At 42.8% G+C, this 15,052-nt stretch overlaps 1 protein-coding gene across 2 annotated transcripts in view; it reads right to left on the reverse strand.

The window, feature by feature from the left end:
* Positions 1-5,467: 5,467 nt before the first annotated feature.
* The window catches only part of ppp2r5cb (protein phosphatase 2, regulatory subunit B', gamma b), a 39,369-nt gene continuing 29,784 nt past the window's right edge, over positions 5,468-15,052 (reverse strand). For both annotated transcript variants that reach the window (XM_080853746.1, XM_080853747.1), the window contains 6 exons: positions 13,065-13,235; positions 12,713-12,840; positions 11,010-11,111; positions 10,789-10,861; positions 9,352-9,465; positions 5,468-8,769 (listed from right to left, as the gene is read on the reverse strand). In XM_080853746.1, coding sequence (XP_080709872.1) covers positions 8,635-8,769; positions 9,352-9,465; positions 10,789-10,861; positions 11,010-11,111; positions 12,713-12,840; positions 13,065-13,235 — 723 coding nt within the window. In that variant the 3' untranslated portion in view covers positions 5,468-8,634. The remainder of the gene's footprint in view (positions 8,770-9,351; positions 9,466-10,788; positions 10,862-11,009; positions 11,112-12,712; positions 12,841-13,064; positions 13,236-15,052) is intronic.

Here is a 15,052-nt window from a genome sequence, read left to right on the forward strand (position 1 = left end):
ATAGCTACCCTATACTGTAGTGACGTTATCGTCATGGCTACCCTATACTGTAGTGATGCTTATCATCATGGCTACCCTATACTGTAGTGATGCTTATCGTCATAGCTACCCTATACTGTTGTGATGCTTATCGACATGGCTACCGTATACTGTAGTGATGCTTATCGTCATAGCTACCGTATACTGTAGTGATGCTTATTATCATGGCTACCGTATCCTGTAGTGATGTTGCCTTCTTCCTTATCACTCATGGCAGTGAGAACATGAAGCACGAATAGACGACACATTCAAACCTTCTTTCTTTTTGAAACGACTCTTCAGAGGAGAAGAAACATGGAATCCCCTCAGCATGGCACTGTAGCTCTGCACTGATTAGACAGATGCCATCTATGTCACCCAGCTCACAGTAGCTCTCTTTCTCTCTTTTTTTGTTTCTCTCTGTCTCTCACCCCCCCCCCCCCCCCCCCACAGGAAACTGTGGCCATGGGTGATTAAAGATGTGCCAAGGTGATCAAACGGCTCCACTCACACACACACACACACACAGCTTCAAACAGCCAGGTCTGCCCTCCGCCAGAATAAAATGATGGTGCACAGGAAAAATCTGCACTGTAGCGCTGCACTATCATACGTAATTACATGGTCTCTCTATCTCCCCCCTCTTTCTCTCTGACACACACACACACACACAGCTGGATTCTCTCTGACACACACACACGCACACAGCTGGATTAGTGTACAAAATGACAAGACAGTGGCCATAATCATGTGGTACTTTATGAAGGGCGGCGTTGCTGTATTTATGGGGATGGATGCCATTAACCAACCCTGTTCAATACCATCTACATAAGGCCAAGGAAGCTTTCAACAGATGTTTGCATAATATACCTGAAATCACACAGTACGCCTACATGTCTCAGGCCAGTGGCTCTTAACCTTATTGGAGGTACTGAACCCTGCAAGCTTCATCAGTGCATTCACCGAACCCTTCGTATTTGAAACATTTTTATATTTTAAAAACAAAAAAAAGGCCCAACATTGCTCATTGCTAGTGTGAACAGGGCTATACTGTGTGTGTCTTGACCCCTGCCGAACCCCTGAGAGCGACTCAACGAACCCCTGGGGTTCAATCGAACCCAGATTAACAACCACTGTCTTAGGCATTTCTACCGACCTATGTTAGTTACATACTAAATGTACATATTGATCTGTAACATAGATACCAGAACCTCATAACTCCAATAAAAAACCTGAATCTTGAGTGGAGCTTCATGTTGACTAATTGTCATCCACACCTCTTTATATATCCAGTGGTCCTGCTGTACATCCCCATGACAACACAGAGGGTGGGTAGTGGGCTACTTCTAACGCATCCACTGCGGTCGGTGGCCTAATAAGGAGTCAAAAGCCCTTTCAGCCTTTGCACAGGAAGCACATGTTCAGCAGCTTATCCAAATGAGAGGTTATCTGCAAGCGTCCTTTCAGGCGATGTTCCCGCAGGCCTCTCTGGTCGTTGGTTACGTTTATGCAAGTTAAAGAGACCTTATGCAGAACACAGAGGTTCATTGCAAATAACAATTAACCAAAATATCAATACGAGTTCCTACTTCAGTTTTAGCCAGAGGGAAACACTTAAGACATTGTTCATCGTTAAACCTCAGGTACCAACATGGAAATGGATGTAATCAATTAAGGTTTAGAATGGTAAAGGTTCAAATTAATCCTTACGGGCTATATGGTTCACTCCAATTAGTTGGTTGCCCATAGGCCTTCAGCCCTGGTGGACCAAATATGAAGTTTAATCCCAGTTACTGGCACAAAATCTGAACAGGCATACTTAAATAATGACTTGTTATGTCAATTAGTTCTACCAAGGCACTGAGATTGCCACTCAGTATTTATACAGTGGTGTAAACGTTTAGGCTGCATGATAATTTACTGTCTTCACCAAAAAAAAACAGTGGTGTAATATTCATTTTCTAGTTAACATGGGGTGCTTTCCAGACAAAGATATTTAGTGTAGCAGTATTTAGTTGTGAAATGAAATCAAATGTGAAAAATAGGCTGTGTTTGGGCACCCTAATCATTTTGTTGATTTGAATACCTGTGACTGCTCATTGCTGATTAACTGCAACACATAATTAGTTTGATAAGCTATGTAAGCCTTCAATTCCATAGAAAGGTGCATCCAATAATTAGAAAAAGGTATTTAAGGTAGCCAATTGCAAGTTGTGTGTCTTTTTGATTCTCCTCTGAACAGTGGCAACATGGGGGCATGAACTGGAGATGTATTGTAAGGAAGAATAGTCCAAAATGCCTTCATCCAGAATCCAGACACTCTATATAATATAATAAAAAGGGTCTAGGGGCTTAAATAAATAAATAAAAAATAAGGCTCTACTAAATATGAATGTGATTTTTCTGTTGGGGTGCCCAAATGTATGCACCTGTCTTATTATGTTATGATGCATATGGCATATTTTCTGTTTACCAAATAAACCTTATTTCACTGCCAAAATATCAATGCGTCCATGAAGTATTACATATATTATATACAGTATATATATATGAATATATAAAAGAAGGTCCTGATCCAAACAATTTATAAATGGAAGTAATGAAGATTCACAGGGGTGCCCAAACTTCTACATATTACTTTTTTTTTCTTTTTCTTTTATTTTTTTGCATACGTATGAGTGTTTATATACAGTACCAGTCAAAAGGTTGGACACACCTTCTCATTCAATGGTTTTGATTTATTCATTTTTGTTTCTACATTGCAGATTAATATTGAAGACATTAAAACTATGAAGGAGCACATATGAAGTTATGTGGTAAATAAAAAAAGTGTTCAATAAACCAGAATGTTTTATATTTCAGACTCTTCAAAGTAGCCACCTTTTGCTTTGATGACAATTTTGCGCACTTGGCATTCTTTCAAGCAGCTTCACGAGGTAGTCACCTGGAATGGTTTTCAATTAACAGGTGTACCTTGTCAACAGTTTATTTGTAGAATTTCTTACCTTCTTGATGTGTTTGAGACCATCAGTTGTGTTGTGCAGAGGCAGGGTTGGTACACAGTTCTATACAGTGAATTGGCCTATTCGACTACAGTTCTTATCCATATTATGGCAAGAACCACTCAACTAAGTAAATAGAAAAAGACAGTCCATTATTGCTTTAAGACAGGAAGGCCAGTCAATCCAGAAGTTTTCAAGAACTTTGAATGCATCCTCAAGTGCAGTAGCAAAAACCTTCAAACGCTATGATGAAACTGGCTGTCATGAGAACCGCCCAAGGACAGGATAAGTTCATTAGTTACCAGCCTTAGAAACAGCCAATTAACAGCACCTCAGATTAGAGCCCACATAAATGCGTTGCAGAGTTCAAGTAGCAGACACATCTCAACATCAACTGTTCAGAGGAGACTGCTTGCATCAGGCCTTCACGGTGGAATTGCTGCAAAGAAACCACTACCGAGGAGGAACAACACAAAGAAGAGACTTTCTTGGGCCAAGACACACAAGGAATAGAGATTAAACCAGTGGAAATCTACTCTGGTCTGATGAGTCCAAATTTGAGATTTTTGGTTCCACCTGCCTTGTCTTTGTAAGACGCAGAAGAGGTGAGCGGATGGTTTCTACATTATGTGGTTCCTTTTGTATCTTGGTAATGATAGTATAAATCCAGAATAAGACCATGCAGAGTCATTCATTTGCGTCTTTACTTCACCAGCTTGCATGCAACACAGTATACATACATTTCCCCTGATGCAATGCGATCTTTAACTACGGTAGCCCGCAAGGAACACAATTCTATGATACATAACAGTTCCCACTGTGTAGCATGGAGGAGGTGTGATGCTGTGTGGGTGCTTTGCTGGTGACACTGTTTGGTGATTTATTCCAAATTCATGGCATACTTAACCGGAATGGCTACAACAGCATTCTGCAGCGAACATGCCATCCCATCTGGTTTTTATGCTTATTGGGACCAGCATTTCTAGTTCAGCAGGGCAATGACCCCCAAACACACCTCCAGGCTATGTAAGGGCTATTTGACACGGAAGGAATGATGGAGTACTGGGTCAGATGACCTGGCCTCCACCATCACCCGACCTTAGACCAATTGAGATGGTCTGGGATGAGTTGGACCGCAGAGTGAAGGCAAGGCGGCCAACAAGTGCTCAGCACCTCTGGGAACTCCTTCAAGACTGTTGGAAAACCATTCCAGGTGACTGCCTCATGAAGCTGATTGAAAGAATGCCAAGAGTGTGCAACACTGTCATCAAAGCAAAAAGTTGCTACTTCTTAAACCTTCTAAATACCACATAATTCCATTTTTGTTCCTTCATAGCTTGGATGTCTTTAATATTAATCTACAATGTAGAAAAAAAAAAAACATTGAATGAGAAGGTGTGACTGGTACTGTAAAAGCTATTCTCACTGCAAACTCTTGCCTGCAGATAGGCTAGGCTTCACTTGAGACCATTTTAGCCTGGGCTGGGTCATCTACACCAAGTTTCCTTTTTGAAACAGAAAGAGGTAACAATAACTATATATTTTTATTATTATTTTTAAAAATACCCTCCCCCCCGTTCAATTGAAGGTCGGAAACAGAACCAGCATTATTTGACCACTAGGTGGAAGCAAAGCCATATTGAATAACACACCCGATTTTCAGCACCACAACTCCCAACAGCACTTCCAGCCATAGTTGAGTGTTTCAGTGTGGACTTTGTTTCTTCGACAAATGACCCCCCTCCAATTCAGGCTTGGATAAGGCTGTTGCTGACAGGACACAACCAGCACCAAGTCAGTAAAGCGATCACATCTGTGTTCTGGTATAAGTTGGGGCATGTTGAGTAGAACATTGAGTTGAACATTTGGTAGATCACGTAGATTAAAAAGTGAGCTCTGCAGTGCATCGTACTGCTATGGTTTTATAGCAACAGACGTAAGAGTTCGTTGTGACCTGACCATCTTACCGGAGCTTTGACCTGCTCATATCACATGCAGACAGAGGCAAGAGCACTGTCTGGAGAGAGCTCTTTTTACAATACAAACGCAGGGTGAGAATGACAGGGTCGACAGCCACCCGTTTCCTCCACAGGAAAAGCGCTTAACAAGGCTACAGAAGTAAACAAACATGCCAGAGCTCATCCAACTTCATCAGCACCTGTTTAGACGCACACACACACACACACAACTACACACCTCAGACACAGCACCATTGTCTCAACACACACACACCTACACACCTCAGCCACAGCTCCATGGTGTCAAAAACACACACACACACACACACACACACACACACACACACACACACACACACACACAGCTCCCCTCGACCACGTTATTGCTGTCGTCATTCTTGACAACTACACATCTCACAAAGCCCAATGTCTCAACGTGCACACACACATTCGCGCGCATGGCCAAGTTACTGTGGTCGTCGCCCTGGATGAAAATATAAAACTCACGTTTGCTTTATTTCTTGTATATAGAGATATACACCACTTGGGACCTTGGGAGAAGAGGAGTACACACAAGGCTAATAGATAAGGGTTCGCATCACAGACGCTCCAAATGCAGAAACCAAAAAGTCTCCAATTACAAGTTGATAAAAATATTATTTCAAATTCTAAACATATCTAATGCAAAACGTTACATACAAGTCTGTGACAGCCCGACTGACTGCAGTTGCTGATAACCTTTGATTCTGTACCCAGTTTTTTTTGTACAAAATACGAAATCTACCATTTATTAATAGATAGAACAGCATAAAATAAAAGTACATTATATGTACAATATATGAAGCCATTTAGTACAAGACACATACTAAAGGACACTTTGCAATATTTTGTAATGAAAAATATATTAAATTAAAAGCCTCCAGAGGTTAAGAATTAAAGCCATTTAAATGAAGAGCAACAGGCACCAAAAATGGTGGCATGAAACTACAATGGAGTCATCGTTTAGCGTAACAGGCCGTGAGGACCCTCCGTGATTCTAAAACGTCCTTAAGTGAGCGGAGGAGATGCTAAATGCATGTAAACAGGCCTATCCTTAGACACACTATTGTTGACCAGCTAGAAGGGACATCAGTCAATGGAAACATATTGGTGAATGCTATTCTTCCATACCAAAACAAACAAACAAACAAACAAAAAAAAAGACCAAAAAAAAACTAAAATCTAAAATAAACTGAAACTGATCATGGGTAGTTTATATTTACAATTTGCACATTCAATCAAACATGGACAAGCTTTCGCAGGCAAAAGAAGAGAAAAAAAAAAAAAAACTCGCAAGCATCTTTAAACACTTCACAGACAGGTGGGACACCCACAACCCCAGCTTCAGCAGAGTTCCAGCCTGAGGCACAGGAATGGAGGTTCAAACAACGGTCCAGTGCTCATGGGAACCAGGAGAGCCAAGATGGACGCCAAACGAGGACAGACACACAGACAGGATGAGACAAGAACAGGGCAGACAGAGTCTTACACACACACCCACATTTAGACACACAGACGGACAGACACACATAGACAGATACATATACACACACACACACACACACAAAACTGTGACGTTTTTGGACACCGGAATAGAGTTGATCCCACAAAACTGAGAGGGTCAGAGTTTAAACACCCCCCAAACACACACACACATCCCTACGCATCATCATTGAGTGTGTGTTGTATGTTCAGATCTCCCCAGTGACCTCTCTTGCTACACGCCATAACTATGGCACAGCAGCCCACCTAGCCAGAGGTCGATTCGGCCCTTGCGTCTGCGGCCAGCGGGGGGAGCTCTTCTCCATCTTGCACATTGGTAGCCCATAGGCATCTATTCATTTCTGTTCATTTCATTTCATTCCCCACCGCTGTTTGAGTTGGTGCTGTTTGACTGGGGGGAGTCATTTTACTCTTGTTAAAATATACTGCTGCCCTCTCTCCCTCCCCACGGCCGCTGCACAGGGCTCACAACCTTAGATGACCTGAAAGAAAAGCCGACAAAAAGCCAAACAGAGTTCACCTATCTTGCTGTGGCAGGTCAGGGGATGAATAATGGCTGAGACAACACTGTTAAAATGGTTTTACTTTTCATATATATTTATAAAAAAAAGTGTCGATAGTGAATGTTCTAAAAGCTGCCACGGGAAAGCAGAGGGAATACAGATCAGATGAGAGTGAGGCCAGGGGAGGCTTACTGTCTGTGTTTGTGTCTCTGTGTGTGTGTCTCTGTGTGTGTGTGTGTGTGTGTGTGTGTGTGTGTGTGTGTGTGTGTGAGAGACTGAGGCAGAGGAAAGGCCAATCCTGCAGAATAATAGCCTGGTTAAGATGGTTTGACTCAAAAACCTGACTCCTTATAAACCAGGGGGAGGCTTACTGTCTGTGTTGTTGTCTCTATCTGTCTGTGTATGTGTGTGTGTCTCTGTGTGTGTCTCTCTGTGTGTGTGTGTCACTGTAAAGCTGTGTTTTAACAAATACTGATAAAAAAGTTGCTCCACTGCATGTTGGGCCTGAGACCATTGTTTGAACCACCAAGCTGTGTCGGGGGTGAAGGTATTGCCAACAGTACTATACAGCATGAAAATATAAATTAAAAAGGAAAGAAAAATAGACAAGTTGGCACAAAACCAGGTTTCTACAGAAGAGAAGTCCAATCCTGCCTTCAGACCACATTCTCTATCAGGTCAGCATGTTTTCTTAAAAAAAACAGAAAGAAATGTTTAATAATAACAATAACAATAATAATAATAATCATTATTTTTAATATTATTATTATAGTATCCTTTGTGTGGCCTAACACACATTTTGGCTGACAGTCCCCATTGCCAAATCCAACCAACAGTTAAAAAAAGAAAACAGACAGACACAGACATACAGTTGTGGCCGTCACAGGCACAGAGCTTTTAGTCTTAGCGGCTCTTCCCCCCTGCCCCCCAAAGGTCAAAGTTCATGGGTCAAGAGGCATGAGGAGAGCATTCTCCTCGCCCATGTCCTTCCGAGGTCAGCTCTGGCACGAACACACACACACACACACACACACACACACACACTATTTTACACTCATGTCCACGATGACAGCCATGCTAGGCACCCCACTCATCTGGACCTCTTTCAGGCTACTGAGACGTAGTTTGAATGACAGTTCTGGACAGGCACGTAACAATGCTGACATGAAGCCAATGGGATCTTAAACACAGGACGCTGTCTAATGAACTGAGCAGCAAAATAAAGACCTGAGAACAGGGAGAGGAAGAAAGAAAGAAAGAAAGAAAGAAAGAAAGAGAGAGAGACAGACAGACAGACAGACAGAAAGAAGAAAGAGGGAGAAAAGAGACAGACATCCAAAGCCCAGTGTGTGGGCATGGGGTTGAGACTGGGCTAGGCATTTAAAAGAGGGGGAGTGGACCTCTTGGCCTGGCCTCTTTGTGTGTGTGTTTAGGTGTGTGTGTGTGTGTGTGGGGTTACATGACTCCCAGACCTAGCCTGTCGTGTCTGTGTGTGTGTGTTTGTGTGTGTGTGTTTGTATGTGTCGGGGGTCCTGGATGAGCTGCTCCTGACATCGCTGCATGTTTGTGTGTGTGTGTTGCATGTGAGTGTGTGTGTGAGTGGGTAGTCCTCTAGTGGGAGTCAGCGGGGGTGATTACATCCTCTGCACGGCGGTACGTCTCCAGGACCCTCACGGTCGACACGTCCACAGGCAGCTCGGACTTACGCCGCACCAGTGGCCGCTCCTTACGCTGCTCACGCTGCAGCTACACACACACACACACACACACACACGGGAGAAACATCAGACATTATGACAAACTGTGTGTGTGTGTGTGTGTGTGTGTGTGTGTGTGTGTGTGTGTGTGTGTGTGTTTTAGAGATGTGATAACAGCAGACCACTAAGCTTACTGCAGTTACCCTGAGGCAAGTATTTGCCTGTTTTTGTTTGTTTGCTGTTGCTGTTGTTTAGACTCCTAAGGTGTGTTACCAGTGTGGACACCTCCTCCACGGCCTTCCTTAGCATGTTGACCTTGTGTGACGTGTGTTTGTATGTGTATGTGTGAGTGTGTGTGTGTGTCTAAGGTGTGTTACCGGTGTGGCCTTCTCCTTCATGGCCTTCCTCAGCATGTTGGCGTTGTGTGTGTGATGTGTTTGTATGTGTGTGTGTGTGTGTGTTGTGTCCTGTCTGTTACCTGCACACGTCTATGAACATCTAGCCACAGCACCCGTTGTAACTACCAGCGTTAATGTAGGGAAAGGGTTCAACTTTGATATGGCTGACGTAAGGCTACAACTTTTTTATACAATGTGTGTGTGTGAGAGTGTGTATGACTAAGGTGTGTTACCGGTGTGGCCTCCTCCTCCATGGCCTTCCTCAGCATGTTGTCGTCCATCAGAGGACCGTCCGTCTCCATGTCAACAGGGCTGTTGAGGCCGGCTGTGTCCACGTATGTCACGAACTACAAAACACACCCACACACGCGTACACACAGGCCCACACACACAAAACACACACAAACACATGCATACACACAGGCACCACGTACACAAAGACATGCACACACACACACACATACACACACACGTCACAGGGTTTATTAGTCATCATAATCGCGTGTGTGTCTGTCTGTGTCTGTGTGTGTCTATGTCTGTGTGTGTGTGTGTGTGTGTCTGTGTGTCTGTGTGTGTCTGTGTGTCGTTCTGCTGGTTGCCTCCATCCCAGCCTGATGCTGAAAGACAGGAAATTAAAGGCAGCCGGGTCTAATGACTGACAGGAAGGCTTCCACTGCAGATCGATGTAATGAAAAAGTGACTGACAGCTTATTCCACCAGTGAGAGATGAGCCCATCTAAGCATTTCCTGCCAAGTGATTTGGGTTAATGGAAAAGTGATTGGCAGCTACTGGCCACCAGCCCTCAGTCTGGGCCTCCACTCTCCCCAGCAGAGAACCGCTACGCTCACACCCTTAAGGCGACTGCTTGGTTCTGCGTTGGTGTCACATTGTTGCGCGAAATTTACTCATAGCAATTCATGCTCCGTTAATGGTTGCGGGTGTTGCCAAGCAATTCACACCCAGAACAATAGGCTTGCGTAAAATCTTGCGTAAAATGGCGCAAGTCTAGAAAACTCGGCCGACGTGAGACGCAAGACGTGAAAAGACGCGCAAGGGGCGCGCAAGGGTGTCTTGCGCTTGCGTCTTTGAGCATAAATCAGGCTTTAGAGGAACAAAAGGAACCCCAGATCCCCCTCCAGTTTATCCTTCAGCTCCCCCTCTTCTCCACGAAGAACCGGTGAATAAGAACCCACAAATCAAAAGTTCTTTACATGAACTAACACGAGTTGGGATTCTTTGGCTACTGATGCTGCAGGCATTATCTGAGCTTCGTACACAGAACACATTCAGGGAGGTCAGGGTCCAGTGCATTACACAACAGCGTTCACTTAAACACCCAGGTCCTTGCCATTGCCAGTTCATCAGTTTGGCAGGGATTGAGCTATTGCCCTGGACAGCAGAGTTGTGCATCCAACCACAGGAAGGCAGAGAGGCAGACAGGAAGGCTTTAGGTATAAAAATAAAACTTAATCTAATACGAAGCAGCCAGCCAGAACCTGGTTTAGACCCAAGACACTGACCATGTCTGGCCAGTCTGCTAAGGAGGCTAAGGACTCATTGCTGTCCAGTCTCTTTCTGTCTGCTGAATCTGAGATCAAGCTTGCGTGTGTGTGTGTGTGTGTTTGTGTGTGTGTGTGTGTGTGTGTGTGTGTGTGTGTGTTCTAATTACCTGTGGATTTGACTTGGCCAGATTCTCGATCTTTATCCACGCCTCCTCCCGTTCTTTCCACTTCATCTTCTCTCTGTGCAAAAGCAAGAAGCGCGTCACATTGGGGGTGAGAAATGTGCAAAAAAAAAAAAAACGTTTTGTTCACTTAAATGCACACAAATAAAGGAATAACAACACAAACAATGCTGTGCGGTAGGGAGGTAATAAGCAGGAGGCCTTACTTGTTTTTCTCTGCCCTGAACTGCTGGGTGCAGTCGTCAAACAACTTCTGGTTCATCTCCATGAAGAGCTTCAGAGCGTTGTATATGAGCCCATGGATGGTCCTGAGGGCACAACATGGATGAGGTCGTCACTCAAAAACACCAATCATCATGGAACTACAACAGTTTTAAAGTTTTAGCAAACCTCATTCTAATTCTGGCCCCTGGGAATGAACTCGTTCACAAACACCCTATCTATAAATGAGCTACAATTATTTAAGTGTTTTGCCATTTCTGACTCCTGGGGAAGAAGGTGACTACCAACCATCTCAGCGTCACAACTGTTTTATGGTTTTTGTCAAAACTCAGGCTAAAGCCTAATTTATACTTCGGTTGACGACACTTTTGAAAAGGTCGCCGACAAAATTACGTCATGGACAACACTTTAAACCGTCGTTTTGAAGTGTCGGCTTCATGGAGAAATTTCTACTGGCGCTGAAGTCACAAAGTGTCGCGCAAGTGTGATTGGCTAGATAGACGGCACGCGTCGTTGACTTCGTTGTTTAAATTTTCCTCGAGCGGTCAACAGCTGATTTCCAACAAAAATTACCTTTTTTTTTAAAAAAGCGCCTGGCGAACTAAGTATTAACCCACAAGCCTGGACGACACTTTATTTTTTTTGTCGGCGACCTTTTCAAAAGTGTCGTCCATCGAAGTATAAATTAGGCTTAAGTGTCGTCCACCGAAGTATAAATTAGGCTTAAGTCAGACACCTTTGCCACCTAACAAACAGCCACACGCATGCAGTCACACTAAGTGTTTTGACATGCCATTTTTGTCAGAAAGACTCTGGTACCCTTTTTTGTCTGTTCCACCCTTTGTGAAACAGTGCAGTTTAAGACACTAATGTTGGCTGAAATAGTGCAGTTTAAGACACTAATGTTGGCTGAAATAGTGCAGTTTAAGACACTAATGTTGGCTGAAATAGTGCAGTTTAAGACACTAATGTTGGCTGAAATAGTGCAGTTTAAGACACTAATGTTGGCTGAAATAGTGCAGTTTAAGACACTAATGTTGGCTGAAATAGTGCAGTTTAAGACACTAATGTTGGCTGAAATAGTGCAGTTTAAGACCTTAATGTTGGCTGAAATAGTGCAGTTTAAGACACTAATGTTGGCTGAAATAGTGCAGTTTAAGACACTAATGTTGGCTGAAATAGTGCAGTTTAAGACACTAATGTTGGCTGAAATAGTGCAGTTTAAGACAGTAATGTTGGCTGAAATAGTGCAGTTTAAGACACTAATGTTGGCTGAAATAGTGCAGTTTAAGACACTAATGTTGGCTGAAATAGTGCAGTTTAAGACACTAATGTTGGCTGAAATAGTGCAGTTTAAGACACTAATGTTGGCTGAAATAGTGCAGTTTAAGACCTTAATGTTGGCTGAAATAGTGCAGTTTAAGACACTAATGTTGGCTGAAATAGTGCAGTTTAAGACACTAATGTTGGCTGAAATAGTGCAGTTTAAGACACTAATGTTGGCTGAAATAGTGCAGTTTAAGACACTAATGTTGGCTGAAATAGTGCAGTTTAAGACAGTAATGTTGGCTGAAATAGTGCAGTTTAAGACACTAATGTTGGCTGAAATAGTGCAGTTTAAGACACTAATGTTGGCTGAAATAGTGCAGTTTAAGACACTAATGTTGGCTAATACAGTAGCACCTACTTGTTCCAGTGGGTCTTTGAGTTGCGGTAGAGGGAGGGAAACATGATGGGTAGTATTCTGGCAGCGTTGTCACTGATCAAGCTCATGATGTACTCATTGTTCCAGTAGTACAGCGCCCTCTCAGCCACCTAGACACACACACACACACACACACACACACACACACACACACACACACACACACACACACACACACCATTTAAAAAAAAAAAGAAGTCTGTGCATCCTGAAGACAGAAATGAAATGTTCCTTCCTGGCTCATGTTGTCCAGTGCTCTGGTCTTTACCTGGACACACACACACACACACACACACACACACACACACACTCACACACACACAGTGGGGTATACCTGGAAGTGGGGGCTGGACACACACTTGGCCAGCGTTCTAAAGAGCGGCTCCATGACCTTGACGAACTCCGATGGCTCGATGACATCCAGAATCTCCTCCAGCTCGTTCAGGAACATCACCTCCTTAGGGCTGTGGGTCTTAGGCCAGTACTTCAGCAGCGCCATCACCACCTTACAAACAGCCAACATTACCACAACATTACTACAACATTATTACTGTCACAACATTACTACAACAGTACTACAACATTACCACAACATTACCACAACATTACTACAACATTACTACATTACTACAACATTACCATAACATTACCATAACATTACTGCAACATTACTGCAACATTACTACAACATTACTACAACATTACTGCCACAACATAACTGCCACAACATTACCATAACATTACTGCAACATTACTGCAACATTACTGCAACATTACTGCAACATTACTACAACATTACTACAACATTACTACAACATTACTACAACATTACTGCCACAACATTACCATAATATTACTACAACATTATTAATCTGTCAAAATCACCTGAAAATAAACTATATCACTCATCCGCATTACCACAAAGTACACCATCATTACTTATCACAAAACATCAACATTACCACAAAATAAATTGTTCTTAAAGAATGTCTACCACAGAACTTAAAGTACCAAATACCACCATATACATCAAGCATAGAATTATCAAGTGCAAATCATAACAACTACCTCTGAATGAAATCATCATCACCATCACCACAACATTACCAACAAACATCACTAAACTCAGCAACATTACTACAAAACACCATAGTTAGTGTGCTTGCCCGAAGGGAAGCACAGTATTGTTATCGTCAAGTTTTCTTTATTTATTTATTTATTTATTTATTCCGTACGTTTTTCTTGCAGCTAACTACTCCTCGCCCGATTGAGCTAGAGACGCCATTCAAACACCAAAACGTCCGGCCCGATCCGGTGCAAGCTGCTATGACTTTTCGTGGCGGTACTCCTTGTCACTCCTTTTTTATTCCATTTTTTCATCCCCCTTTTCTCTCATTGACTAACATGGGGAAGGTTGAGCCATTGTGACGTCACCCGCTCTATCAGTCGTTCTCCATTCAACTGTAGGAATATTAAGAGACACCTTCCAGGGCTCTACAGTGCGAGTATTTCACTCGCATAAATAGGTACGTGCAAACTTGAAAAATAATTTACAAGCACAGTGTGCGAGTGACAGACAGTTGTCAATACGGCGCCAAAAAGTGAAGCATTCCATTGATTTCACATGGAAACAACTGACAGGGTCGCGACTCCAGGGTTTTCGACGGGACCTGCGACGGGACCAACAGCAGCAGCAGCATAATCATCATCTGGATTTACTGACATTTTCGGTATATATAAACACATAATATCAATTGGAAACTGGTGTGTTGTATCCTGTTTATGTCTGATACTTTATAAACATTTATGTTTTACGTTAACTTATTACACTAGGCAGCAGTATTGTGAAGTAGAGCTAGAAATGGCTTTGCTAGCTCCCATATTGTAGCTCACACCAGCAACTGCTCAATTTAGGACAGAAAGGAGTTTGGTAAATTAGCTTGTAACTGTCAATGATAACTAGTTATTAGAATATATTAGCCAACGTTAAGTTGACTTCAAAGGGGCAGTCGAGTGTTTAGGTTGTGTCAGCTAGCTTGGAAAGCTAGCTAATAATTTTTGATTGAAGCTTCACGTTAGCCTCTGTAAACGTTTAGCTAGCTAACGTTAGCTAACTATGAGGTAGCATATCCCAAGTAACTTGTTGTGACCGATAGCGTGAGTTAACATTAACCCGTGTCCTGGGAGTAATGATTCATGAGAGACCTTGAATCATTAGGTTAACTGAAAAACGTTTGAGGATGTAGCTGTTGTAGTGTGCTCAGTTTTCGAAAACTAGACTGAAACTAAGAAGGATAACTATGACTAAATGTGACTAAAACT

The sequence above is a fragment of the Sprattus sprattus genome (genome assembly GCF_963457725.1).
Source record: "Sprattus sprattus genome assembly, chromosome: 16".
Lineage (NCBI taxonomy): Eukaryota > Metazoa > Chordata > Actinopteri > Clupeiformes > Clupeidae > Sprattus > Sprattus sprattus.